We start from the raw sequence: 27,469 nt of genomic DNA on the forward strand, positions 1-27,469 counted from the left end.
ATATAAAATCTTACCCTTAGTTTCAAAAAAAAAAAAAAAAACACCCCAAACTCCACACGTATCCCTATGGCTACAAAGCAGTTTGTTTGAAAAAGACTTGAAGTTTTCATGAACTATAAGCTCAGTGTGTCTCAACAGTATGCTACAGTAGCCCAAAAAAGCTAATAAGATCTTAAGCTACATTAAAAGAGGAATAATGTCCAGACCTTGAGAGGTGACAGGCTGTATTCTGCCCTAGTAAGATGACATCTGGAAGACATTGTTTGACTGAGAGACTCTCAAATATCCAGGATGGTGGAGGACCTAAAGATCATACTTGGAAGGAAACTGGGTAGGAAAAGCTAAGTTTTAGTAGGAACCATAAAGCCGCTTTAAAGTATCAAACAGGATTAGACTGGTTTGCTGACCCTTACAGGGAAAAACTAGGAGTAAAGGATGAAAGGTGTTAAGGGCAAGGGCAAATTTGCTACCCCTCAGATTTAGCCAAAAGTAAAATGGAGTCCCTTGCAAAGAGTGGGCACCTTCTTTCGAGGGGCCTCCAGTGTTGAGTGCTTACTGGTTACACTCCCTTCCATCTCAGAGAGCAGTGCGCTTCTGTGAATCTGTACTGATCACAGAGTAACACTGGTGAGTGTCTTGTTCTTGGACTATTTCTTCTAGAGGCCAAAGAGAATTCAAGGAAAAGGGTTTTGAAAAGTAAAAGCACCACCTAAGTACAAATGATTCTTTGTTACTTCACTTTCTTTTTTTTTCTTTTAGGTTTTTGTAAGGTAAACAGGGTTAAGTGGCTTGCCCAAGGCCACACAGCTAGGTAATTATTAAGTGTCTGAGACCGGATTTGAACCCTGGTACTCCTGACTCCAGGGCCAGTGCTTTATCCACTATGCCACCTAGCTGCCCTCTTACTTCACTTTCAAAGCACTTTTACCCTAATGTTACACAAAGCATTTAAACCCCTATTATGTGCAGGTTCTGAGCTAAGTTTTTTACAATGAGGATTTAATTTGCTCCCCACAATAATTCTGGGAGGAAGAGGCAGTTATCACACTCATTTTACAAGTGAGAAGACTGCAGCTAAACAAGGAGATTTGCCTGGGGTCACACTCAAAGATGCCTGAGGCTGACCTGAACTAGATGACCTTACTTATAGTAATGGCCTGGATCTAGTACTTTTTCCACTGTACCACCAAGCCACTCTAAGAGAAAGAAATAAAACAAGGCTTTCCTTTGGCCCAAAGGAATATTTTTTTTTTCTGCTTACTACTGAAAGATTTTTAGCACTGAAGGAGAAAAAAATTAACATGTCCCAGGCAGGTCAGAGGTCTACTACCACCTTAACAATCATCTCCCTTCCAACCTGGACCTTGGGAATAGCAATACTTCTTGGTCTGGTGCCATCAGTCACCATTCTGGGAAGCAGATCCTGCAGAATATTGCTTGACCCTCCCTCTTTCAGATATGCTACCTGGCTTCCGTCCTTCAGATCTTCAGCCTGGCACTCCTCCTTCAGAAATGCTACCTGGACCCCCTCCTTCAGATATGATGCCTAATTCCCCCACCCCCCAGCCCCCACAGATATGCTGCCTAGCCCCCACTCCTGTGGTGCTAGTGCCTAGTGAAGACCCAGGAAAGACAATGCTTGTCATCCAAGTCCTGGATACCATCAAAGGGTTCAATATAAGAACCTGATATAATTTTCTCAATGGAAATGATCATTAAAGAGGTATGACTATCTATTTTGCTGCTGTACCCCAAGAAACCCTTTCCCATCAGACTTCCAGCTAAAACCTTCTATATATGTTGAGACCATTAGAATGTGAGATCCCTGAGAGCAGGGACTGTGTGACTTTATTTTTTATGTCCCCACCATTTGGCACATACCAAGCACTTCATAATGCTTCCTTTCATTCATTCATTTTGCACTTTGGACAAGGATTTTACAAAACAAAGAAGTTGAAAGGTGAAAGGGATCATCTGGTGTAAATCTTCCATGATACAGATGAAGCAACTGAGAAATAGAGTGGTCACAGTTGGGTGAATTCTATCGTTCCAGTAAACTTGCAGGCTTCAGGCTAGTGTACTTGCTGTCCTTACCTCACTCTCCACCCTGGATTTCAGCAGATCAATGTCATCACATAGCTCATCCACCTGCGTTATCAGGTCCTGGGCACTTTGCATGCTAGGCAAGAATTCGTTGTACTTCTTATTGATCATGCTGCAGACCTCACCCTGTAATTCAAAATGAGATGATCACTGTGGATTACTCTGGACTTGGGATTTCTATAAGAATTATTTTCTACCAAGGTCTCTCTTATCCTTATTCTTATGTTTGCCACTTAGAAAGTATTTGCCTCATAATCCCATAAAATAAACAGAGTAAGTATTGTTATTCCCATTTTACTGATTAAGAAACTGAGACTCAGAAGGGTAAAATGAATACCTCTTTTGAAAGGAAAAGACCAGATAAAAGGAGTGATAGTGTAGCAGTTCCCAAAAAGTTCAAATCACCATTCCTAGGTATTTATATCCTGCCATATTGAGAAAACTTTTGGATGAAATTGCTAGGCTACTCTCAGGGATCTTTAATAAATTGTCAAGAGGAAAAAAGGAGAGGCTATTTTAGAAAAGGGCAAATGCCTAAACTTAAAAATTAAAAAAAAAAGAAAGAAAAATGGGAGTGTCACTTCAAAATTCTGGAATGCATCACTAAAGCAATAGTTTCTGAGCACACAGAAAATGACATGATGCATCAAGATTCATTTATTAAGATTATGTCATACCTGACTAACCTCATTTCCTTTTCTGACAAGCCTACTGGTTGGAAAAATGAAAGGAATGCAGTAGACCAAGAATATCCAGATTTTAACATAGCATTTAACAAAACTTCTCTGAGAAATGAGATGGAAAGATGTGGGCAAGGACATAAGAAATAGTTAGGTGGATTTAGAGATTTTTGACAAACTAGACCTGGAGTGGTGATTGATAGACCAAGGCCATCTTGAGATGAAATGTCACAGGGCTTTGTTCTGTTCAATACTTTTCATCAACAACTTGGATAAAAGTATACTTCTCAACTGCCCAAATGATGGCAGGTTGGGAAGATAACTAATATGCTGAGGATCAATTTGAGATCCAAAAAGATTTTAAAAAGCTGGAAATGGGACAAATCTAATAAAATGACATGCAAAAAGGAAATATGTAAAGTATACTAGTTCACAAATCAACTATATAAGTCAAGATATGGTTTAAAAGATTTTTAGTGTTTAAAAGTTTTCTCTTTGAAAAGATAATACAGTACATTTAAGAAATATATTTTGAAATGCATATAACTTTATTTACAAAATATAAACAAATATAGAAAAGGAAGCATTTAGTTATGTGGCTTTTTTAAATTTATGGAATAAAGCAAAAATTTCCATAACATAGTACAGTAAAAAATTATTGTACATAAAACTACAAATTTACTAAACACAACTTGCTTTTCTTTTCAAATGTACAACTAAATTATCACGTAAATTTTTTTTATTCTTCCCTCCAATTCTATCCTAGAAAAGACTATAAGACAAAAAAAGATACAAATGAAAATTATTCTATTCCTACTTCTATTTATCAGTTCTTTCTCTGGGTGCAGATAGCGTCTTTCTTCATATGTCTTTTATATTTAATTTGAGTATTTATAATGTATAATGTATTCTTCAAAGTCATTCTTAAAACAATATTGCTGTGTCTGTAAACAATGTTCTCTTGATTCTGCTCATTTGGCTCTTCATTATTTTGTGCAATCATGGCTTTCCATGATTTTCTAAATGAGTCTTTTTTAAAAAAATGAATCTTTAAAAAAATAAATTGTGTATGCTTTTATGTAACTTAAAATAGTAGTCTAAGAATTACACTGAAAAAAATGGGGGGAAGACAATTTATTGTTAAATAGTTAAAGATTCCAAAGGCCTGGAGATAATTATTGGTCAGTTGTAATGTTCATTAAGTGTGTAAGCAATGGTTAAGAAGTCGTATCCAGTCAATGTCATACTACGGATACATATTTCAGGGTATTATTGTCCATAAACAGTAAAACACGCTTTGCAAAAGCATAAAGTTATTTAGAGGTATGTTTTATAGGTATACAAGGAACAACTTCCTAATCACTAAAGCCATGCCAAATTCAGATTGTCCCAACATGGAAGGGGCAATCACAGGAACCAATGAGTCCATATTACTAGAGGTCATCAAAAGGCAGCAAAATTTGTATTGTGCTTTACCCACTGTCTAGGATATCACACAGGAGGAGTTATAAAATTATTTATTCATTTATCTATTCATCCTCTTAAAATGAAACCTGGGCAATTGCTCCTGGGTGATATCCTGGAGAGGAATTCCTACCCTACTGCAGGTCAGAACTAAATGACTCCTATTCTAAGATTCTTCCTAACTATAATTTCAGTTTTCTTCAATCCTAACAAATATTTATTAAGTACCTAATGATGAGCAAAGTATTGTGCCAGGCATTAGGGATAAAAAGAAAAAACACAGACCACTCATTTAGTAGCTGAAATTGTATCAACGGGGAAATAATATTTACACAAACATATATGATACAAGGAAAACTAGCAGTAAACATGGGAGTAAGCAGGAAAAACTTCATATTAGATAGTATCCAGAACACTAAAATCTAAAATGAACCCAGACTGAAGCTAAATACTAAAGAAAACAAAAATGGCTTTTTTTGAAAATTTTATTGAAGGCAAAAGAAAAATCAAAAAAAGGACCAAGTCTGTTCAGTGAATGATAATAATAACAGAGAAATTAGTTACCTCTTGTTTTATTCTCCTGAGCAAGGAGAATAACTTTCCAAGTAGAACATTTGTAAAAGAAATGCAAGTAAGAGTTAAACCCCAAGATAAGCAAAGAGATAGTAATTAAGTATTATACTTTGTACTAGATTTTGAGTCAAAAGGCCCTAGGTAAACCATACTCTAGAGTACATAGGGTATACTGAAAGAAATGTTAGATGTGATTGCTCAGCCTGTCAATGATTTTTTTTTTAATATCAAGGCAGACAAGGAAGAGAGGGCTGGTGAGCTTGACTTAAATTCTGACAAAACTTTTGAATATATTATTTAAAGGGATGACTAGTAAGCATTATGAGGAGAAGCAGTGATTATGAAAAACAAGTATGGTTTCATTAAAGCTAAGTCATGCTAAACTAATCGCATTTCCTTTTTAGACTGGATTACTAAACTAGTAGGTAGAGAATAGGTATAGATATAGCATGGAACAATTCTCATAATCAACCTTATAGATTATAAAAGAGACAAGAGGTCTAGTTGAGAATTGCTGAAGTACCTAGAATAGTTAGTAGGGTCAATGAACCAAAATTTCCAGTAGAACTTAATAGAGATCTCCTTGTTTGATCTTTTTATGAATGACTAAGATGAATGTAACATATACACATACACACACACACACATATGCAAAATTTACAGACACAAAGCTGGGAGAGAAAACTAACTAGGTAAAGAGAGTCAGAATCTTAACCAAAAAAAAAAAAAAAACTCCAGCATGCTAGGAATAATAGACTAGATTTAATAAAACTAAGTTTAAGAGAGACAGTAAGCTAGAGTAAAAAAATAACATGGATCAAATCTCTGCCACATACTGGTTGCGTGACCCTGGGCAAGTCACTTAACTTCTCAATACCTCCGATAACTCAATTGCTTGAAAGGTAGCTATAATCACTGCTAGAAGAAATTTCCTAAACCAATGAAATCATATCTTAACTCTTGTATTTTTTTGATAAAAAAAAAATATACAGCAAGAGTTAAGATATAGTTCCACATATGACCAGAGGGCAACAAAAATGTGCATGGCCTTTGATCCAGCAATACTATACTATAGGTCTATGCCCTGAAAAGATGATGAAAAAGGGTAAAAACATCACTTGTACAAAAATATTCATAGCAGCCCTGTTTGTGGTGGCAAAGGATTGGAAATTAAGTGAATGTCCTTCAATTGGGGAATGGCTTAGCAAACTGTGGTATATGTATGTGATGGAACACTATTGTTGTATTAGAAACCAGGAGGGAGGGGAATTCAGGGAAGACAGGAAGGATTTGCATGAACTGATACTGAGCAAGATGAGCAGAACCAGAAAAACACTGTACACCCTAACAGCAACATAGGGGCAATGAACAACCTTGAAGGACTCGCTCGTTCCATCATTGCAACAATCAGGGACAATTTGGGACTGTCTGCAATGGAGAATAACGTCTGTGTCCAGAGAAAGAACTGTGGAGTTTGAACAAAGACCAAAGACTATTACGTTTAATTTAAAAAAAAAAAAATCTTATTATCTGATCTTGCTATCTTGCTACTTTATGTTACTTCCTTTAAGGATATGATTTTTCTCTCATCACACCCAATTTGGAAACAATGTAAAGACTGACAAATTGCATTCTCTGGGAGGTGGGGGGAGGGAAGTAAGATTGGGGGGAAAATTATAAAACTCCAAATAAATAAAATCTTTAAAAAACAAAAAAAGATACAGTTCTAGAGTTTGGTTCAAAAAACCAGTATCCTGAGTACAAGTTGGAAGAGACACGGCTGGACCCAAGGAAAGCATCTGGGGATTTACATCTGGGGATGTAAAGTGGCCCCTGGACTCCATAGTCTGGGCTGCAGCATGACCGCCCCTGGAAAGGTAACTCAAACTTAAAGTTCATCTTAGAAGAAAATAAGGTCGCACTGTCCAGAATGAGGAAGATAACATTTGTTGTACATGCTGCCCTGATCAAACTAAATGTGAAGTACAAACTAGCAGAGGTTCCTTCAGAGAAAGGAAACCAGAATGATGAGGAAAGAAGACAGAAAGGCCATGGGTGAATATGTAGGGTTTAGGAAGCAAGTGCATTTTGACTTGGTCTTGGCTAGATCACTTCGTGTTGGGTTTGGTATCGACTAAACCACAATTCTTTTTTTGTGTTAAGGAAAAGCCTATCTAGAAAGAAAGAGTCATTTACAGAACGGGGGTGTTTCGCCTACACGGAGGGCAATCAGGAGGAAGCGGCGGCCGAGGCGCGGGCGGTTCGCGCCTTTCAGGGAAACGTCTCCGGGCGGAGGCGCAGCCTGGCCCCGCCGGAGGAAGCCCCGGGCCTCGGGGGCAGCGGCCGCGCTCGTCCCGGCGGGGGAAGCGAGGCGCGGGGCCGGGGCGGCGGGGGGCCGGGGCGGCGGGGGGGCCGGGGCGGCGCGGGGCCGGGGCGGCGCGGGGCCGGGGCGGCGCGGGGCCGGGGCGGCGCGGGGCCGGGGCGGCGCGGGGCCGGGGCGGCGCGGGGCCGGGGCGGCGCGGGGCCGGGGCGGCGCGGGGCCGGGGCGGCGCGGGGCCGGGGCAGCGGGGGAAGCGAGGCGCGGGGCCGGGGCGGCGCGGGGCCGGGCTCCTCCCGGCGGGACCCCCGGACCCTCCCCGCCGCGCGCGAAGCCCGGCTTCCCCCGCCCCCACCCGCCCCGCCCACTCCGCACCTTGATCTCCTCCACCCTCCTGGTCAGGCGGCCGATCCGGGTGCCCAGATCCTCCTTCTCCAGCCGCCCCGAGTGCGCCAGCACCTCGGTCACAAACGAAGCCATCATCGCCTCGGGCGGGGCGGCGGAGCCCCGATCCCCCCGGCAAATCCACGGCGAGCGCCGCTTCCTCCCGCGCCAGCGCGACGGCTCAGGGCCCGCCGCTGGGCCGCCACGCACGGCCTGCTGGGAAAGTGAGTCTCCTCTGCCCAAAGCGCGCCGAGTCCGGCCGCGGAGCGGCACTACAACTCCCGGCAAGCAACGCGCCAGCGGGCTCTCTGGGGCTCCACGGTGTCCTGTTGCAGTCAAATAGCAAAGGGACGCGTTGCGTTTACATTTTCTTCAGTCAATCCCTTTTAAATCCCGCCCATTGTCTTTTATTTATTTTTTTAAAGATTTTATTTATTTTGAGTTTTACAGTTTTTCCCCCTAATCTGACTTCCCTCCCCCACCCCCCACAGAAGGCAATTTGCCAATCTTTACGTTATTTCCATGGAATACATTGATCCAAATGGAGTGTGATGACACAGAAATCATATCCTTAAGGAAGAAACATAAAGTATAAGAGATAGCAGGATCAGACAATAAGATATGGGTTTTTTCCCCTAAATTAAAGGTAATAGTCCTTGGTCTTTGTTCAAACTCCACAGTTCTTTCTCTGGATACAGATGGTATTCTCCATAGCAGAGAGCCCCAAATTGTCCCTGGTTGTTGCACTGATGGAATGAGCGAGTCCTTCAAGGCTGATCATCACCCCCATGTTGCTGTTAGGGTATACAGTATTTTTCTGGTTCTGCTCATCTCACTCAGCATCAGTTCATGCAAATCCCTCCAGGCTTCCCTGAATTCCCATCCCTCCTGGTTTCTAATAGAACAATAGTGTTCCATGACATACATATACCACAGTTTGCTAAGCCATTCCCCAATTGAAGGACATTTACTGGATTTCCAATTCTTTGCCACCACAAACAGGGCTGCTATGAATATTTTTGTGCAAGTGATGTTTTTACTCTTTTTCATCATCTCTTCAGGGCATAGACCCAGTAGTGGTATTGCTGGATCAAAGGGTATGCACATTTTTGTTGCCCTTTGCTGCCCATTTTCTTACTACAAAAAAGAATTATGATTTAGCTAATACCAAACCCAAAATGAAGTGTTTTAGCTAATACCAATTCAAAATGCAATTGTTTCCTAAAACTCTAAACAAGCCACCCACATTGGAAGACACAACTCTTCAATTTTTATTTAATATTCATTAATTTCACAAAATTTGATAGTTGAAAAGAACTTCAAAGGTTGTGTAGTACAACCCATAAATAATTCTCTCTTTTATAGTTGATAGCTTCTTTGAGTAGTGGTCATTCTTTAAATGTTCCAGTAATGGGAAACTCATTACCTATTTGAGGGTCTTTTCCAGTCTTTTTTTACATTTTACTGCCTTCCATGAGTTCTATTTTTGTTCAATTATTTCTGATCTTTTGTGACCCATTTAGGAATTTTCTTGGCAAAGACTGGAGCAGTTTGCCATTTCCTTCTCCAAATCATTTTACAAATGAGGAAACTGAGGTAAATGGGTTTAAGTGACTTTACTCAGAGTCTGTGTGGCTAGTAAATGTCTGAGATTGGATCTGAACTCAAGATGCATCTTTCTAAATTCAGACCCAGCACTCTACATTGCCCTGTGAGCTCTACATTGAACATAGTCCTTCTTGCTATGCATCCCAACTCCACCTTGGAATTGTTTTCCCTTCTCACCTGAACCTCCTGGTTTTCTTGGGTTCCTTTAAATCTCAGCTAAAGTTTTTTTTACAAAGAGACTTCTGTCTCCTTTGTTACCTTCAGTGCCTTCCTTCTGGGATTATGTCTCATTTTCACTATATTTCTTATCCTCTATTTCACTATGTTGTCTTTTCAAGTAGAACATAGGCTCTTGGAGAACAGGAAGGCAGCCTTTCGTCCTGTGTCCTTATGTGTGAAGCCCTAGACTGTACAGTGAAGTGAATGGGGAATATTTATTCAGCAATCATCCAAAAGATCCCACCTTTGGGAATGCTCTAAGGGACCATTTAAGTTCTTCATGTCTCACTGTCACCCCATCGATTCCTCTGAGTCTTATGCATTTTCTGTAGTAGATACAACTGAATCCATACCCAATTTTAATATGATATCAACAGTTATAGAATGAGGATTCCTTTGGACACAATGGAAAAAAAAGTAGAGTGATAAAGAGACAGCTGGGATAGGGGAGATATGAATAATGTGAGAGAATAGGACATTGTAGATACAGAAAACAGCTTCTGCCTCAACTCTTTGTGATTTTGGTCATCCATATCTACTGTAAATTCACATAGGAAGTCTGTCCAGTGTACTGAAGGCCTTCTTCAAGTTCACTTGATATTGAGAGAATAGACCACATAGGCAAACTGTCCGCTGGTTATCCTTCACTCTGTAATCAAGCATCCAGTCCATGTTTCTTTTTTTTATTATCTATTTATCTATCTATCTATCTGTTTATTTATTTTGAATTTTATAATTTTCCCCCTAATCTCTCTTCCCTCTCCCCACTCCCCACAGAAGGCAGTCTGTTAGTCTTTACATTGCTTCCATCAGTCCATATTTCTTTTTTTTTTTTTTTAGGTTTTTGCAAGGCAAATGGGGTTAAGTGGCTTGCCCAGGGCCACATGGCTAGGCAATTATTAAGTGTCTCAGACCGGATTTGAACCCAGGTACTCCTGACTCCAGGGCCGATGCTCTATCCACTGCACCACCTAGCCACCCCAAGCCCATATTTCTTAATCATGCAGTTCTTTAATGAAATCTATGACAATGCTTATTCCTCATTTGCAAAATGTTGCTGACTGTTCATACCCTCCACATACCTCTCCATTAAACCCTGGATGATGTTTATCTTCTGATTTGAAGACTGTAGTGTTTTGTGATTCACCATCATATAACATCACAAATAGAATACACCCTCCATAATTATGGCAAACACTCAGAGAGTTGATGGTGGTGGTGATGGTTGGAGTGTCTAACTTCAAACCCCATTTGGGGTTTTCTTGGCAAATAATAGTGGAGTGGTTTACCATTTCCTTCAGCTCATTTTACAGATAAGTCTGTGGAGAATACATCTCTTCTTTTTATGTCTGTCTTGATATTAATCATTGGAACATTGTCAAAAGAAGTTATTTTGTTTCTACATCTTTCAAAGAATCTTCTATGATATATATGTAGGAGATCATTTATTGGAAGAGACACTTTGAGAGCATTTTGCTCTTGCCAGGTAAAAATTAAGTGTCAATAAACAATAAGTATAGTATTGTATTCTCTATACTCTTCAGTCCATACAAAATTATAACATAGAGCTTACTGGGAAACATTGTTTAGAAGAGACCTTGGTTCATGTCAATGAGGATCAGATAAAAGGAATGAGGATGGATTAGCCTGGTGGAAAAGGAAAATAGACTTACTTAGTTTGGTCCCAGAGGGCAGAAATAGGGAAAATAGATGGGATTTTTAGAGAGACAGATTTAGTCTTAGTGTAAGGGAAAATTTTCCAACAATTAAGAGCAATTCAAAAATGCAACAGGCTGCCTTGGGAGATAATTTTTTGCTTCTCATTGGAGGTCTTTAAGTAAAATCCAGACGACCGCTTACTGCTTATGTCGTAGAGAAGTGTAGCTAGCTGGTACAGTGATAAGTCTGCCAGGCCTGGAATCAGTAAGAACTGAGTTCAAATCCAGAATCAGATATTTATTAACTGTGTGACCCTGGAAAGTCACTTAACCTTGTTTGCCTCAGTTTCCTCATCTTTCAAATGAGCTGTAGAGGAAAATAGCAAACCACTTCAGTACTTTTGTCAAGAAAATTCATGACTAAAAAGGACTAAAATAGTATAAAGTGAATTTCTGTCCCAGTAGGGACTTAGATTATATAGTGTCAGCGGTACCTACCCACTCAGATTCTGCTCTTCATCAATGAGTAGTGATTATTGGATTTATTGATCTGAACTCAACAAACTGCCTTAAGAAATCATAGTAGTTTGTGTGATGGATGCATGTTCTTGTAAAGTTGGGCCTAGCCTGAGATACCTTTCTCTTTTTTCTTCCTCTGACTTTGAAACTGAGATTACTTGTTCCATTATGGAATACATCTTCATATCAAAATCAGGGAACAGAGGAAAAAGGTCTGGACTTGGAATGAAAGAACTAAATTTGAATATTAACTCTGTCACTTATTTCTTATGTGACTTTAAACAAGTCACTTCATTTTTCTGGGAATCATATTCTTTACTTGTAAAATGAAATAGGTAGACTAGATAGTCATTTCCAACTCTGAAATTATTATTATTATTATTATAAAATATTTACCATATTTCCCCATGTATAAGACACATCATTTTTTGAAAATTTGGGGGTCTAAAAACCAGGAGCATCTTATTGTAGATTTTTTTACTTGCATTTTCTGCTTCTTCATGCTTGCTGTCTTTGTGCTCATTGTTTTGCATTTTTTACCAATATATTTGGTTACATTTTGCCACATTCTGCCCAGAAATGGCTCAGAAAAGATTTTTATACAGTGCCAAATTCAGGTTAAAAGTGATTCAGTTTGCAAAGTGAATGGAAATTGAGATGCTGAGCCTAATTTTGGTCCACCCCCAACTGAGAAAATAATCCGAGGCTGGCTACAGGAAGAAGAAACTCGACTGAAAATGCAATGACAGAAGAAGGCCATGAGAAGCAAGTCAGGAAAAATGGCCTGATGTAGAGAGGAAATTGAAGACATGGACTGAAGGAAAAAGGGCAATTGGAATTACTGTGTCCATAAAGAATTGCTGAACTTACAAGTTACAATTTCAAAGGAGAACACAATTGGTGCTTTAGGTTGATGAAACAGAATGGACTAAGTGTGTGTCTAAACACCAGATTTGCCCAGGGAGGGCAACCACAGACTAGAGCACAGGCAGGATAGCAGTCAGAGCCTCTCCTAAGACAATAACAACTTAATGGAATGGGTGTTTTGACAGTCAGAAGAAGTTGTGTGAATTATATGATGAATAAAACTTTAGTTCAGTAACTTTATGTAATACATTATTTACAAATTTTGGACCCCCAAATTAAGGTACATTTTATACATGAGGAAATATGGTATATTTTTAATCTTAGGTTGCTATGAAATCAAAAAAGGTTCTCATGCTTATGATACATTCCCTCTGAATGGCCAGGAGAGGGAGCCTGAATCTCCTACCTGAAAATTACCTGGTGATCTCTCAAAGAAAAGAGGGATTTCCAAAACAGTTACTAAATTATTCCTATCAGAAGGTACCAGCAATACCATTATTAAACCTTTACCCCAAAGAGAGCAAAGAATGAGAGAGGAGGCCTACTATGTGCAAAATATGAATGTCTGTGGTAGCATTTTTATAGTAGCAAAAAAACTGAAAACTAAAGGATTGTCTATGAAGTAGAAAATGGTTGAACAAATGATGGTATATAAATAAACTGCAATGCTACTTTTTATAATATAATATGATTGTGCTGTAAGAAATAACAGAGGAACAAAGTGTTTTAGAACAGTCCTGGTTTTGGTGCTAGACTGAGTCTAATGAATCACTTGAGCTACAGAGTTTTGAGTTGCAGTGGAATTAAAACTGATCCGGTATTCATACTAAGTCTGAAATTAACATATATGGTGAGCCACCAGGAATGGAAAAGATGTATCCTAGGATACATAAGGAAAAGTAAACCAACACAGGTCTGAAATGGAAAAGGTCAAAGATCTTATACCATTTAACAATGGGACTGGACCTATGAGTGGATGTTGTAGTTCTATACTAGCTGTTATACTTCTATACCATACTATACAAATAAAAAATAACTTCTATAATGATGATGATGATGATGATGATGACGGTGGTTATTGTTACTATTAATAGTAATAATAAAAAGAAGCAACAAAAAAGAAATTTTAGGAAAATTTGCAAAGATTTATATGGAACTGAGGTAGGGTGAAGTGAGTAGAGCCAGAAGGACAATTTACAGTTCAATGACCAACAATGACCCTAAAGGAATGAAGCACCTTGGCTACTTCCTAGCAGAGAGGTAATAAACTCAGGGTACAGAATGAGACATATTTTTGGACATGACATTTGTAGGCATTGGTTTTGACCAAGCATATTTGTTACAAGGGTTTTGTTTTTCTTTCTTTTTTAATGAGATAGGAGATAGTGGTAGAGAAAAAAGAATTTTTTTTGTTAGTTGAAAAAATTAAATTCATTTTTAAAAGGGGAATCAATTAGCATCTAAGGTCCATTAGAATTCTAGATCTATGATCCTAACAGGATTTTCTTTTTCCTGTATGGTTATCTTAAATGCAAAGCACTCTATCTCAAGACATCTTGAAAGTACTTATCTAAAATCCACTACCACAGAAGCCCAGAAACTCAGAGTTGGAAGGGACTCCTGAGGCTACCTGACCCATCCCATACTTGAACAGGAATTTGCTCTACAATTATCCCAGAGAAGAAATAGTCCTCCAGACTTCACTTGAAGACCTAGAAGGAAAAGAAATCTATTGCTTATTAATGCTAATCATTCTTTCTGTAGCTTTAAAAGTTAGGTATAGATTTTTTTCCCCATGTATTAGGCTGAAATTTGTTGTAGCTTCCATTCATTGTTCCCATTCAAGTACAAAGCTTACAACAATTCTTCAAATGGTTTGTTGATTGGTGTCCTTTGTTCCAGAGGACCAAAATAACAACACTATGTTGGGGTCAAGATATATGTGTCCAGGGGCAGCTAGGTGGTGCAGTGGATAGAGTACTGGCCTTGGAGTCAGGAGTACCTGAGTTCAAATCCGGCCTCAGACACTTTAATAATTGCCTAGCTGTGTGGCCTTGGGCAAGCCACTTAACCCCACTGCCTTGCAAAAAAACCTAAAAAAAAAAAAAGATATATGTGTCCAACTGACTGATCAGACAAATAGGAACCTGGAAGGCTCTACTACAGATAAGTCACAAATTGTCCTTATGAGTGTTTAGAGTTGAGATGTTTCTAAATTTGTGTGTCTCACAATTCCTTCACACACACAAGATAGTCATTAAATCTCTTCTTGTCATCTCTTTTCCACACTAAACATTCTCAGTTCCTTTAGCTGATCCTAGTTCCCTAACTGATTTTTTTTGGTTTTTGCAAGGCAAATGGGATTAAGTGGCTTGCCCAAGGCCACACAGCTAGGCAATTATTAAGTGTCTGAGACCCTATTTGAACCCAGGTACTCCTGACTCCAGGGCCGGCGCTTTATCCACTATGCCACCTAGCTGCCCCCCTAACTGATTCTTAAAATATGGTACCCAGGAACAGCTTAAGTGGCACAGTGGATAGAGCACTGACTCTGGAGTCAGATGGACCTGAATTCAAATCCAGTCTCAGCCACTTAATACTTACTTAGCTGTGTGACCTTGGGCAAGTCACTTACCCCCTTGCCTTACCAAAAAAGAAAAAGATGTGGCATCCAAAACTTGAACATTAGTACAGTACAATGAAACTATCAGCAGCTTGGTCCTTGGTCCTGGATATTACATCCATAATCTAGCACAGTGCTTCATACAAGATATGTGGTTAATAAATGCTCACTAAGTTGAATTGTTGAATTAAGTGTTGTGTTATGCAAATGACTTTGTAATATGTTCATCCTTCCAGGTCATTTTCTTTTTTAAAAATGTGTTTTTATTTATATATTTTATTTTTTCAGATTCAGGTGACAAAAGAAGTGAGACCTTCCTCAACCATAGCTTTCCATTTCCTGCTGCACAAGTCTCCTGAGGGAAAGTAAGAGACCAACATGCTTCCAGCCCCAATATGACTTATTACAGCACCAACCTGATCTTCATTTCCAGGTGAGTTGCCAGGAGTTGAGAAGGGGAGCTAAAACTTCCTCTGGCCTCAGCTGCATCCCTTCCATCTCCTGCTCTGCTGTGTGTGTTTGTGTTTGTGTGTGTGTGTGTGTGTGTGTGTGTGTGTGTGTGTGTGTGTGTATGTGTGTGCACGCTCCCTGATGGAAGAAGAGTGCTAGAGATCTCCATCAATGCAAAGGATTGCATTGCACATAGTATCTCTCCTGATAATAACCTGGTCTCCCACAGACATTTTGGAGGAAAGAGCCTCCACATCTAAGAGGAGGACCCTCCCCTTTGATCTCAGGCCTTCTATCTCCTAAATCTTGAGGGAAGAAGAGGAAAGTCAGTAGAGAACAAGACTTCTTTCTCCTGCTGTACAGGTTCAACTTGCATCTCCTGCTGCCATCTCCTGCTGCCATCTCCTGTCTGATCTCCTGACTGTAAAGGAAAGAGGAGTGGTACCTTCCATCACTCAGTGATGAACATTCTCAGACTTTGTCCTAAATTATAAAAATAAAAATAAAATAATCATTGTGATTTTTTTGTATGTCATCATCTAAACCCCATTCCCTATTTCCTAGGACTCAATTCATTATTTCAATTACAAAGTTCAAACAACCACCTACCTCTTCCCCTGTACTCTCTGGAATACCTGTTTCATAGGCATTCTAACTCCCACTCCTTCCATCTTCTATCAGTCATTGAAACCTGGATCTCCCTTTATCTTTTCTCATATTTCCAATACTGTCTTTAGCCTTTAGCCTTTACCCTTTCCTCTTGGCTCATTGGTCAAGGTGGGGAAGTTAGAAAAACACTTTGCTACATACTTCCACTTCCATGTTCTCCTTCTGTCTCCATCATTCAGTAACCACTCCTCCTTTCAGGTTCATGTAATTTATATCAGAATCATGGTGGTTGTTGTCTACAGACCTCCAAGTTACTCCTCTTCCTTCATCAATGAATTCAGTTTAGTGCTCACAATTTTTTCTCTCCTCCCCAACTCCTGACCTCAAACTAGGGGGCTTCATCTTCATTGACTCTTCCTCAACCCCCCTAACAACTCAACTCCTTAAACCTCCTCCTCTAAGCACATCTCAGCCACACACAAAACGATTATACCCTTGGTCTTGCTAACAGCTACAAAAGCACTTCCGTGTTCAAGAATTCTGAAATCCCCTTAATAAATTGACTTTCCACCTCTCTCTCTCACCCCTCAGAAAACTTTCATATAGGAGCTGTTAGTTTAGAAAACAAATTCCTCAGCCTAACTTTAAAGCCCTCCACAATCTGACTCTTGTCTACCTCTCAAAACTTATTTTTTATTTCCCACAGGATAAATTGCAGAGTATTCATATTTCCCAATGACAATATCATTACTTCCTTTCCTGCCCTCTCCACGAAAGCAAATAGCCTCATAGCTATTTCCCACATACCCTGTTACTTCTTCCCCTCCCTGCTAAGGGACACAATATAATATGTATTGAATACATTTCCTACTCATTTTTACTTCACAGAATCCCTAGTTTCCTTTGAAACTCAGCTCATGTGCCAATTCATAAACAGGGTCCTTTCCTGATCTTCCTAGATTTTATTAGCTTTGTCTCCCTTTTGGAAATTTGTATATACTTACTCCTATAGATGTTGAATATTCTCAGAATACTATGACTAATGACTACAACTATGACTGTGACTTCTAGTAGTAATAGTAGTAGAACTAGAACTACTACAAATATTAATACTACCACCACCAGCAAGACCACTGCTACTACCATTATCACCACCACCTCTACTACTTCCTGACTCCAGGTCCAGTATTCTATCCACTGGGACTACCAGATGATTCAAATATTAGTTTGTTGAAGCCATGGACTATTTCATTTTTGTCTTTGCATAGCACAGTAACCTTGTACAACATAAGTGCTTAATAAAAAATTTGTCAGATTGATTTGAGCAACTTCTGTTCACAATTCTTCAGAGTTTAACCATACAACTCTATACTGTCCATGTCAGTTTCTAATTGTCTCTTCCAGAATTTTATGAAAACAATTGTTTCTTTCAGTTAAAAAATCAACCTTTCAGTATTCTTCAGAGTTCTAAGATGCTTTAAAAATGGAAGATTTTCAGATTCTTAAATGTTGTAGAGACCTTAGGGACAGAGCTAGTTCCTACTCAAGCTTTGACTAGAATTTTGAACTCCTATCTCCTAACCAAAGATTCTTCACACTATTTCATGCTAATTCTTATCACCATAGTCTGATATAGGTTAGACATGCACAATCATGTTTAATATATTTCCATATTTATCATGTTGCAAAAGAAGAATAAGATAACCTGAATTTTTTTAAATTCTGATTCTACTATTTACTGTCTGTGAGATCTTGTGATCATCATATGCCCTACCTATGTCTCAGTTTTCTCCTCTGTAAATAAAGAGGTTAGATGGTCCTTTGACTTATTTGTGCCCCATCACTTAGCACCATGTCTGGCACATATATGTGTTTAACACATTGCTTTCAGTGGTCAATGTGTTGATTTATTTTACTTTACTGCACTTTGATACATTGGGAGGATTCTCTTTGTGAATGGCGTGGAGAAGGGAAAATAGGCCAGGTCAAACTAACTTTTTTTTCAGCATAAAATTCCAGATTTTTACCCATACTGGCCTCCAAGATGGAGGCTCCTTTTGCTGGGTTATTGATGGAAAGGTGCAGAGATCAGAGGAATTTGGCCTACCTTGGTGATTGCTTCTTTGCCCAAGCAGCAACAGCAGCAAACCATAATAGAAATGGGAGGTGATAGAATGGGGCGGGAGGAGGTATTTCACCACCTGTAAGTAGATGCTGTCCCAGCAACTGATGAGAGTTTAGGTAGGAAGCTGTTATACCCTGATCATTTAGATTTGAATTAGAAGGAGGGAGATAGTAACTTTTAAAAGTTTAATGCATATCCAGTGTCATCTATCCCTTGCAATTTGACTTCTTTCCTTTGTTTTTAAATGTTATTTTATCTTATTTTTTTCCAATTATATGCAAAGATAGTTTTCCACATTTGGTTTTTTTGTTTTGTTTTTGAGTTCCTCATTTTTCTACTTCCCTTCTTTCCCTCCCTCCTCCCCATGAAAGTGAGTAATCTAATCTAGGTTATACATATACAATCATATTTAACATATTTCCATATTAATCATGTTGTGAAAGAAGAATCAGAACTAAAGAGGAAAAAACCATGAGAAAGAATAAAATAAACATAAAATAAGTTTTAAAAAGTTAAAAATGATATCTTTGGATCTGCATTAAGACTCCATAGTTTTTCCCTCTGGATGTGGATTGCATTTTCCACCACAAGTCTTTTGAATTTTTTAGCTTCTTTCCTTTTTGTAGCTTTTGGTTAGTTGTTGTCCTTTGTAATCAAAGAAGACTATCATATCATATACTTGGTGGCATGACTATATTGTTAATTATAGTAAGGGGAATTCTGTGCAAAGACAATCTTTTCACTGCCTTTTCCAGGATTCCCTTCTTCCTGCCTTCCTAAACTATTCCCATAATCTTGGGCACGCCTATTAGACCCAAAGCTGCTGGGCTTATGCCACCTGCCTCTGCTGCTTCCTGGAAGGCTGAGACCAGGCGGTTCTCCAAGTGTTAATGAGCACAATTTCTTTCTGCCCTGCTCTCTGGTCCCTAGGGAGCCTGCCCTATTGGCCAGTCACAGAGAAATCCCAAAGATAAGTACCCCTTCCACCCTTTTTCCTTTCCTTCCTCCCTGGGGTGAGTGATCATGGCCTGGAATTTTAATGGAAAAATACAGCTGGGGGCACTACTTCTCTCTCTCCTTGGATGGATATGCTCTTGTGTCACCACAGCTGTTCCTCTGTGGAAGAATCTCAACTCAGAACTGAATGAAATGGAGAACTGGAGCATGGGACTCTGGGAAGCCTGTGTGATCCAGGAGGAAGGGGCCATAGTATGCAAGACTTTTGAATCCTTCTTGGCTCTGCCCCAGGAGTTCCGAACATCCAGGATCCTCATGTTGGCCTCCAACGGACTGGGTTTCCTGGGACTTCTCCTCTCCAGCCTTGGTTCTGATTGCTTCCAGCTCCAGGGGATCAGTTGGGTACTGAAGAAGTGGTTACGATTCCTCGCAGGGGTGCTAATGGAGGTGGCTGCAGCCTCGACTCTTTTCCCTGTGTCTTGGGTGGCCTATAGCACTGTCCAGGATTTCTGGGATGAACACATCCCTGATATTGTGCCTCGGTGGGAGTTTGGAGAAGCCCTCTTCCTGGGCTGGGTAGCGGGAGTTTTTCTAGCACTTGGTGGACTGCTCTTGATCTGCTCTACTTGGCTGGCAAAGGATGAACTGCCTTCACCTCCTAATGCCTGTCCACTAGTCCTTCCAACAGGAGGTCCAGCCAAGAAACAAGATAGGTTCTTTCACCCATCTCCAAGACACAGAGACCTGGTAATCTAGGACAAGTTCTTAATTGGGGAAAAATTGCTAGTATAAAAATGCAAGAGAATTAAAATACTTTCTTATCCTTGCCTCTACATTAATCCTGATTGATTTAACCTTGCTTTTGGTGGTGGTGGTGGTGGTGGTGGTGGTGGTGGTGGTGGTGGTGGTGGTGGTATTCATGTGCTTCTTTATTAAGAACTAACTCTTTTGGGTTTCATAGAAAGCAAAGCCAAGGCAGACGCTTCAGTCATCTGGAAGTGATATATAGCCTCAATGAAAAGCTATCTCTTCTTCCTAAAGTTGGAGATGAAGAAGCATGGTACAGGGGGAAGCTTGCTGGGTTTTAGATAAGATTTGCTCAAAGATCTGAGTTAAATTCTGGCTCTGCCCTTTTTTATTATTCCTGTGACTTTGAATAAGTCACCCCATTTTTCTGGGCCTCAGATTTGTCACTTGTGAAATGAAGATGTTGGGATAAAAACCTTCCTGGGTTTAAACCTGTGATTCTTCTCTCTTGAATTTGAAGAGGTTAATGAAGCATGACTTTGCTAGTTCAGCATTTAAGAAGAAAAAAATCTTATGTTGCCTGTTACATTTTGAAGTTATAGTTGGGCTTAAGAAACCAGTCAAGACAGCCTTCAGTAGAACTCTATCCAACCTTGCCAGTAAGAAGACCTAGGGAACTCCTAAATGATGTGAGCTTTCCCAATGAAACCTGTTCTAAGCAGGCAACTATAATGTGGACATACAGGAGATGTCTCATGGAGGGGACCATCCACTCAGAAACAAAATTTGTTTTGGTGATCATGTCAAAACTTGTGGGTTGTAGCATCTTATTTTAGAATGTTTTTCAGTAAACAAGCAACCCCTACATATTTGATGAGACCCTTCATCCTAAAAAGGTAATGCTCTTGGAGGGGGGGGGGGTTAAGCATCCTATCTGTCTTCTGTGCTGTGGCAGGACATGCCCCTAGTACTAACTTCACATCCTCCATGGGGGCTGCAAAGACAGCTGTATCCAGACCCTCTGGAAACCCTGGGAAGCAAATAAAACATGAGCTCTCGGCATCCAAAATCAACCTTTACTGGGCAACCATCCCTTAACAGATTTCTGGGATTAGAAAAATACAGCAGGATGGATTATGTACAGTCACAAATTAAAGGAAAATAAACACTTAGAAGCAGCAGCAAAAAATGACCTTTGGAAAAACCTGGTGATTAGTGATGGATACCAAACAGAGTCTTTGTTGTCCAGTAGTTCACCTGTTCCTGCTGTGGGTCTTTCAGTACTCATCCTAATCTCATGTTTGCAGCATCACCACCACCACCCACCCCCACTCCCAACAGCTGAAATTTGTTCTATTACAAACATGAGATCACAGCTTAATCTCAGTAAAGAGAAGTGAATACCAAAGACTTGTTAAGCAAACATTCTGTTTTCCTTATGTTCTGCTTCCCAGGGAACACAAGGGAGATAAAACAGAGCAAGCATTTCCAAAATTGCATTCCTTCCTATAAAAGGGTGAATTCCTCTACTCCAGAATGCTTCATGACTTCAGAACAAAGAGATTTAGGAACTCCAATATTGTCCTCAAATGATGTTTCTAACCCACTTGCAACTGAAAATTCAAATGACAAGGGAGCAGCACCTTGGGCCTTTAAAATCAACTCTCTCTTTGCTCTAATGGATTTGGAACAAAATAATTTGTGATTAAAGTCTCTTTTTTGTGTGTGATGGTGTTACTGTCTTTTTATATATTTGAAAATTGGGGGGAATAGGCCTGTAGTAATATCATACAGAGGAAGAGGGGAAAGAGCATAGATGGACTTTTTTTTTTCAGTAACTATTGTGTCAAATGCAATGCTAGGTGCCGTCAGAAAGTGATATTAGTTATAAGGACTGAGGGACTGCATCGCAGAAATACAGAATCAGAGAATTAAGAAGCAGCAGTGGAGAGTGTGCCTTCCCTAGATCCTGAGTTCATATCCTGGCTTAGGAGCAAATTACTGGTATGAACTCTTTAGGTCCTGGGTTTCCTTAATTTTAAAATGAGAGAGTTAACCTAGAGTGCGCCCCCTGTAATGATCTGGTTCTGTGATTGCTAAGATCTCAACTATAATACTGGGAGTCCATTAACCTTACTCAGAACTAGATGGGAACTTTGAAATTATCTTATGATTAACAGGAAGGAAGGGAGGGAGGAAGGAAGGAAGGAAGGAAGGAAGGAAGGAAGGAAGGAAGGAAGGAAGGAAGGAAAAAAGGATGCTTGAAATTCCCCAAATTAAAGTGACTCCTTTGTATTAAGGTGTAATATACAGAAAATCCTCATTAAAATTCACATTATCCCAATGACATAGCTTATTTACAAGATTACCTCTAAATAACTGAGAATAGGACATTCTGAGAATAGGCCATAGAATAAAAACATTCAGATGTTGAAGAGGGGGTCAGAAAAGTCTGATGCAAGGAATGTTGGTAAGAAAAAGCTCAACTCAGAGGGCTACTGGCAGCAGGGAATAATATGGCAAAAAGGAAAGGGAAGAGAGGAAATCAGGACATCTGCAAACAAAGAATTTAAATCTCTAGATTTTCATGACACTGTTCTCTCTCCTAGTACTGCCTCGTTATCTTTACTCCCAAGCCCTCCCTTTTTCCACACTTCTTTACTGCTGTTGAGGGTACCACCTTTCTTTCAATCACTCAGACACCACCTAGTTGTCATCCTCAGTTCTCCACTCTCACTCTCAATTTCCAGTCAGTTGTCAACTCCTGTAGTTTTTAACTTCCTCACATCTTTCCTATGAACCTCCTTTTCTCTGCCACTGCCAAGGTAGTACAGGCCTTCATCCCTTCAGGTCTGGACTTAGCAAAAATAGCCAGTTGGTCTTGCCTCTCCCTATTTTAGGCGATCTTCCTTTCAGTTGTCAGTTATTTTCCTAAAGTACAAATTTGATCATACTACCACCACTTTCCCCCCATACCATGAACTCCAAGGGCCCCCTATTATCACTAGTATCAATATAAAAGCCTATTTTGTTTTTAAATTCCTCCATATCCTGGCTCCTACTTTCCCATATCCTTAAACTTTCCCTCTTCCATGTATGTTTCAAGTGATACTGGTCTCTTTGTTGTCCATCTCCCCACTCCAGTAGTTTTTCCAATCCATTCCCCTGCTTGGGAACACTCACTCTCATCTCCACTTCCTGACTTCTCTGGTCTCCTTAGAATCTCAACTTCTGCAAGAACTCTTTCTCAATTGTCCTTAGTCTTTATGCTTCCCCTCCTAGACAACCTTCTTGTACATATCTTATTTGTACCTGGTTGTTTATATGTTGTCCCCCCATTAGCCTAAGATTAAAGATCTCCACTACCTATAACCAATCACTGTAGGGAACAGTTTCCAGTCTCTTGACCTTGATATGTTCTAGTTTGTCAAAGTCCTTTCAAGTGTTATGCCTAGAATTGGGCTCCAATCACTGGGGCAATATCACCTATCTTGTTCTGGATTTCTATCAATACAAAGACTGCATTAGGCTTTTTGGCTGCTGCAATACTAGCTTATATTGACTTCTAGCAGTTCTAAGATCTGAAAGTTCATGAATCCTTTCCAATTCTTTTCCCCTCCTCTATATCTCCACATCTCCCTCAGCTTTGTATTATCACATAATCATTTGAAGGGGTGTTCTGGGAAATGCTTAATCACCAGCTCTTTGTATAAATATGTAAAGTTTGGAGTTTTTTGTTCATTGGTTTTTCAGGCCTGTTCAACTCTTTGTGACCCATTTGGGGTTTTCTTGGCAAAGAGACTGGAACGGTTTGTCATTTCTTTCTCCAGGTCACTTCACAGATGAGGAAACTGAAGCCAACAGGGTTAAGTGACTTGTCCAAAGTATACAGCTAGTAAGGTCTGGGACTAAATTTGAACTTAGGAAGATGAGTTGTGGCACTGTACCTCCTAGTGGTCATACTTTAGTTTAATCTAAATTAACATTTTCTCCATCACTTTCTTAAGTCAACATTTCTGGATTCCAAAGTGTGAATGCTCACACTGAAAAGTTTGTGATAGTGTGGGCTGGCTCTGGCACAACTCTGCTGGTGTTTATAGTCACAACCTCTCTGGACCTGTTAATTTTATATATAAAAAGGGGGAGGCACTGAACATTTATCCAGTGAGAATCACAAACAGAAAACTGTTCTATAAGGGAAAGACTAAGTACTCATTAAGTACCTTTGGTTAGTAAAAATGATTTTTATAATACTTTTTCTACCCTCCTTGGTCAGTGGCTCCCTATATTTTTTGGTTCCTTGAACCCATTTCAATAACAAAATAATGTATTGGATGATGGTTAACCTATGTCAGAACACTTGCTGGCTTGAGGAGGGAGGATGGAGGGAGAAAAATGTGGAGCTAAAAATCTTACAAAAAAATGAATGCTGAGGGGTGGCTAGGTGGCGCAGTGGAAAGAGCACCGGCCCTGGAGTCAGGAGTACCTGAGTTCAAATCCTGCCTCAGACATTTAATAATTACCTAGCTGTGTGTCCTTGGGCAAGCCACTTAACCCCATTGCCTTGCAAAAACCTAAAAGAAAAAAAAAGAAAAAAATGCTATCCACCTCTAGAGAAAGATCTGATGGAGTCTGAAGAGAGATTTAAAAATGAAAGCTGAAATTGGAAAAAAAAAACTTTTTAAAATTGTTTTGTGTTGAAAACTGCTTTCCCCTTCTCCCATCCTTTAAAATAATTTTATTTTCATTTTCACTTTCAAATTCTCTCCCTCCCTCCATCCTATCACTCATATATTAAGAAGACAAGAAATACAATATCCATTATACAGATGTCTTGTGAGACACATTTGTACATTAGCTATGTTAGGGTTTGGAGATAACAATAAAAATAAAGTGAAAAATATGCATATATTTGCAATTGACTTTAGTTCTCTCTCTCTCTGGAAGTGGATAGAATTTTTCAGAATGAAATCTTTAGAATTGTCATGAATTATTGCATCGATCAGAGTAGTGTAGCAATATTGTATGCTGCAATTGTGCAATATTTTGCAAAGTGTTGTTATCCTGGTTTTGGTCACTTCACTACATCAACAGCTCATATAATTGCCTTCCCAGATTCCTCTAAAATTATCCTTAGTCATTTCTAGCAGCATAATAGTATTCCATCATAATTATATGTCACATCTAATTCAGTCATTCTCCAATTGATGAATATTCCCTCAATTTCAGAGAAAAAGAGTAGCTATATTTTTGTACGTATGAATCTTTCTCCTATTTTCTTAAATTTCTTTGGGTTACAGACCTAGTAGCAGTAGTGCTGAATGGGTATGCACAATTTTATAGACCTTTGGGTATAGTTCAAAATTGTTCTCTAGAATGAGAGGATCAATTTACAACTCACAATGTATTAATGTTATTTTTCTAGTATGACATTTTCCTTTCCTGCTCCCACAGTAATTTAATATGCTATTTGTATTCTTTTGCATTTGTTTAGCAACAATAACTACAGACCAAAAAATTGCAAATTAAAGTTTACTTATAATTATAACAAAATATGAAATGTCATTCTATATAATTATTACAACTTATAAATATGAAATATAAAACTATTAAACAGAATTGATTATTTTGTGGGAGCTATTCTATAAAAATTAAAATTAAGTAATCCAGCAAAACCTCAAATGCATACTATTATCTGCAATACTTCATATTAAATTATTTTACCAGTTTTATAAAAAGCTTTAATAAAATAACATAATTTGAAAGATATTTAACATAATATCATATATAAACTTAATTTTGATTTGGATTTTTATTTGAACAAAGGTCTGCAAAATTTGATTTAACTATGGACAGTCTTAAATCTGGGCATGCATGTAGTTTATTTCTGTATTTTGATTAAACAAGAATAAAATGAAAACATTCACTCACAAACATGTAGCAGAAAATGGGAGAATTTTACAAACTCATTTGCTGGGAGATGAAAATTCATTATTTTAAATTTTTAGCCACTTAATAATGATTGAATAGTTTGTTACAAAAAAAAGCCTGCATTCCATTTCCTGGAATGATGAACCACTGTATTGGTTTGGAAATGTTACACTTAAATCAGAAGTGGTCAGTGATGTAACTGTTGCATGAACACCAAAATCATAGGGTGCATGATTATGACAGCTTCTAATAGTTGCAGACAGAAACATACTTAAAATATCCTCATGCTTATTGTCACAAACATAACTGGACATTTACATTTATGGGGTTATTAAATAATTTTTAGTGTGTGGACTACAGTACTATCATGACCCTCCCTCCCCCAAATCACAAACTATATGATAACCATCTTCTCAAGAATGAAGTCTGTAGATGAAAGAATAAGGAAGACAATTTGGAAATTATATTCACCACTCACTAGATCTCCACTGTTGAAAGTGCTACATTGGGCAGGCACTTCCAAGGGAAGCTGTCAGTCTATTTCAAAGGCAACCTGATGTATTATCTTACTGTGCATACTGTTATTTCAACAAAACTAACTCACATACTATCAAATGAGAACTGAACACTATATTTTGGGGATTGATTCTCCTTTCTATTAAGTGCAAACTGAACTCTGAAATGTTTTGAAGTAGATTCTCTATTCTATGATTTGCCACTATTGAGTATATGATTGGGATTAAGTTTGGACAAGGAAAGGGTACTTAACTATGGTTTTGACAGTGAAAGATGAAACTTTTCAGCCTTTAGTGGAATGCAGATGATGAAATAATAAACATAAACATGAAAGTATGCCAATACTCCCTGGACAAGATAATGCCTCGAATTAAAAAAAAATACTAACTTGTTATGAAAAATTAAGATGCTCAGATATCTGAATGAAAAGTGTATTGAGAGAGGAAGTTTTCTGTGTAAAAATGCACGTAGAAGTTGCACATAAAATTGTAGCCAGAGGTTGTTCAGTGCATGATGCCACTGCTAAATTTGTTATCTAATCTTGAGCTATGGTATTATGTAGGATTTAAAAGCAAAACTACAAATTGTAATCAAGTCTCAGTCCTGCTTTGGGAAACTGCATGCTCAACACCCCTAGCAGATCTTTAGATATTACTGGAGAGTGGTACCTGTTTAAAAAGGGGAGAACTACAGAAGGAACACACCTTGGACAAGGATTAGGAATTAGAGAGCACTAGGAAGAAACTGACTGTTCTTTGATTTTGACCATTTCTGGGATGTTCTTAGGGGTTTTAATGTGGCACCCAGGAAATTTGGAGATCTCCTGATTCTGTCATGGTTTAGACAATTTGCCTAATTTGATTCATTCATCAATAAATGGCATATAGAATGACGAAATATTCTACTTATGATCTTATTAGACCCTTCCATCATTATGTTTATCTCTAGGATGCTCATCTTGCTTTCATCTGTATAAAAACAGAAAAACTGCCTGGCTCATTCTTTTTGACTTCAAAGACTTCATAAAGGTGAGAACTTTATCTTCTATTATTTTAGTTAGGTTACTGGGACTTATTTCAAATCATGCCTGAATTAAGGTAGTCCAAGAGATGATCCATT

The 27,469-nt window shown here is 38.9% G+C and overlaps 2 protein-coding genes and 1 long non-coding RNA gene across 3 annotated transcripts in view; 2 read left to right on the forward strand and 1 right to left on the reverse strand.

Moving 5' to 3' along the window:
• Positions 1 to 7,729, reverse strand: part of ZW10 (zw10 kinetochore protein) — a 49,627-nt gene extending 41,898 nt beyond the window's left edge. The window contains exons 1-2 of the mRNA XM_074216700.1: positions 7,513 to 7,729; positions 2,095 to 2,229 (exon numbers count right to left, since the gene is read on the reverse strand). Coding sequence (XP_074072801.1) covers positions 2,095 to 2,229; positions 7,513 to 7,620 — 243 coding nt within the window. The 5' untranslated portion in view covers positions 7,621 to 7,729. The remainder of the gene's footprint in view (positions 1 to 2,094; positions 2,230 to 7,512) is intronic.
• On the forward strand, positions 7,430 to 15,942 carry LOC141508265 (uncharacterized). The gene is made up of 3 exons (XR_012474380.1): positions 7,430 to 7,745; positions 15,304 to 15,448; positions 15,695 to 15,942. It is a non-coding gene; the product is annotated as an uncharacterized LOC141508265 (long non-coding RNA).
• A 3,280-nt stretch (positions 15,943 to 19,222) lies between these two features.
• CLDN25 (claudin 25) lies at positions 19,223 to 21,375 on the forward strand. Its single transcript, XM_074188505.1, has 2 exons — positions 19,223 to 19,903; positions 21,358 to 21,375. The coding sequence occupies exons 1-2, from the start codon at positions 19,223 to 19,225 to the stop codon at positions 21,373 to 21,375; spliced, it is 699 nt and encodes a 232-aa protein (XP_074044606.1).
• The last annotated feature ends 6,094 nt before the right edge of the window (positions 21,376 to 27,469 follow it).

The sequence above is a fragment of the Macrotis lagotis genome, chromosome 1 (assembly GCF_037893015.1).
Source record: "Macrotis lagotis isolate mMagLag1 chromosome 1, bilby.v1.9.chrom.fasta, whole genome shotgun sequence".
In the NCBI taxonomy this organism is placed as follows: domain Eukaryota; kingdom Metazoa; phylum Chordata; class Mammalia; order Peramelemorphia; family Peramelidae; genus Macrotis; species Macrotis lagotis.

What these genes read in the sequence shown, in the direction of transcription:
- CLDN25 (XM_074188505.1), top strand. Translation starts at nt 19,223, where the DNA reads ATGGCCTGGAATTTTAATGGAAAAATACAGCTGGGGGCACTACTTCTC.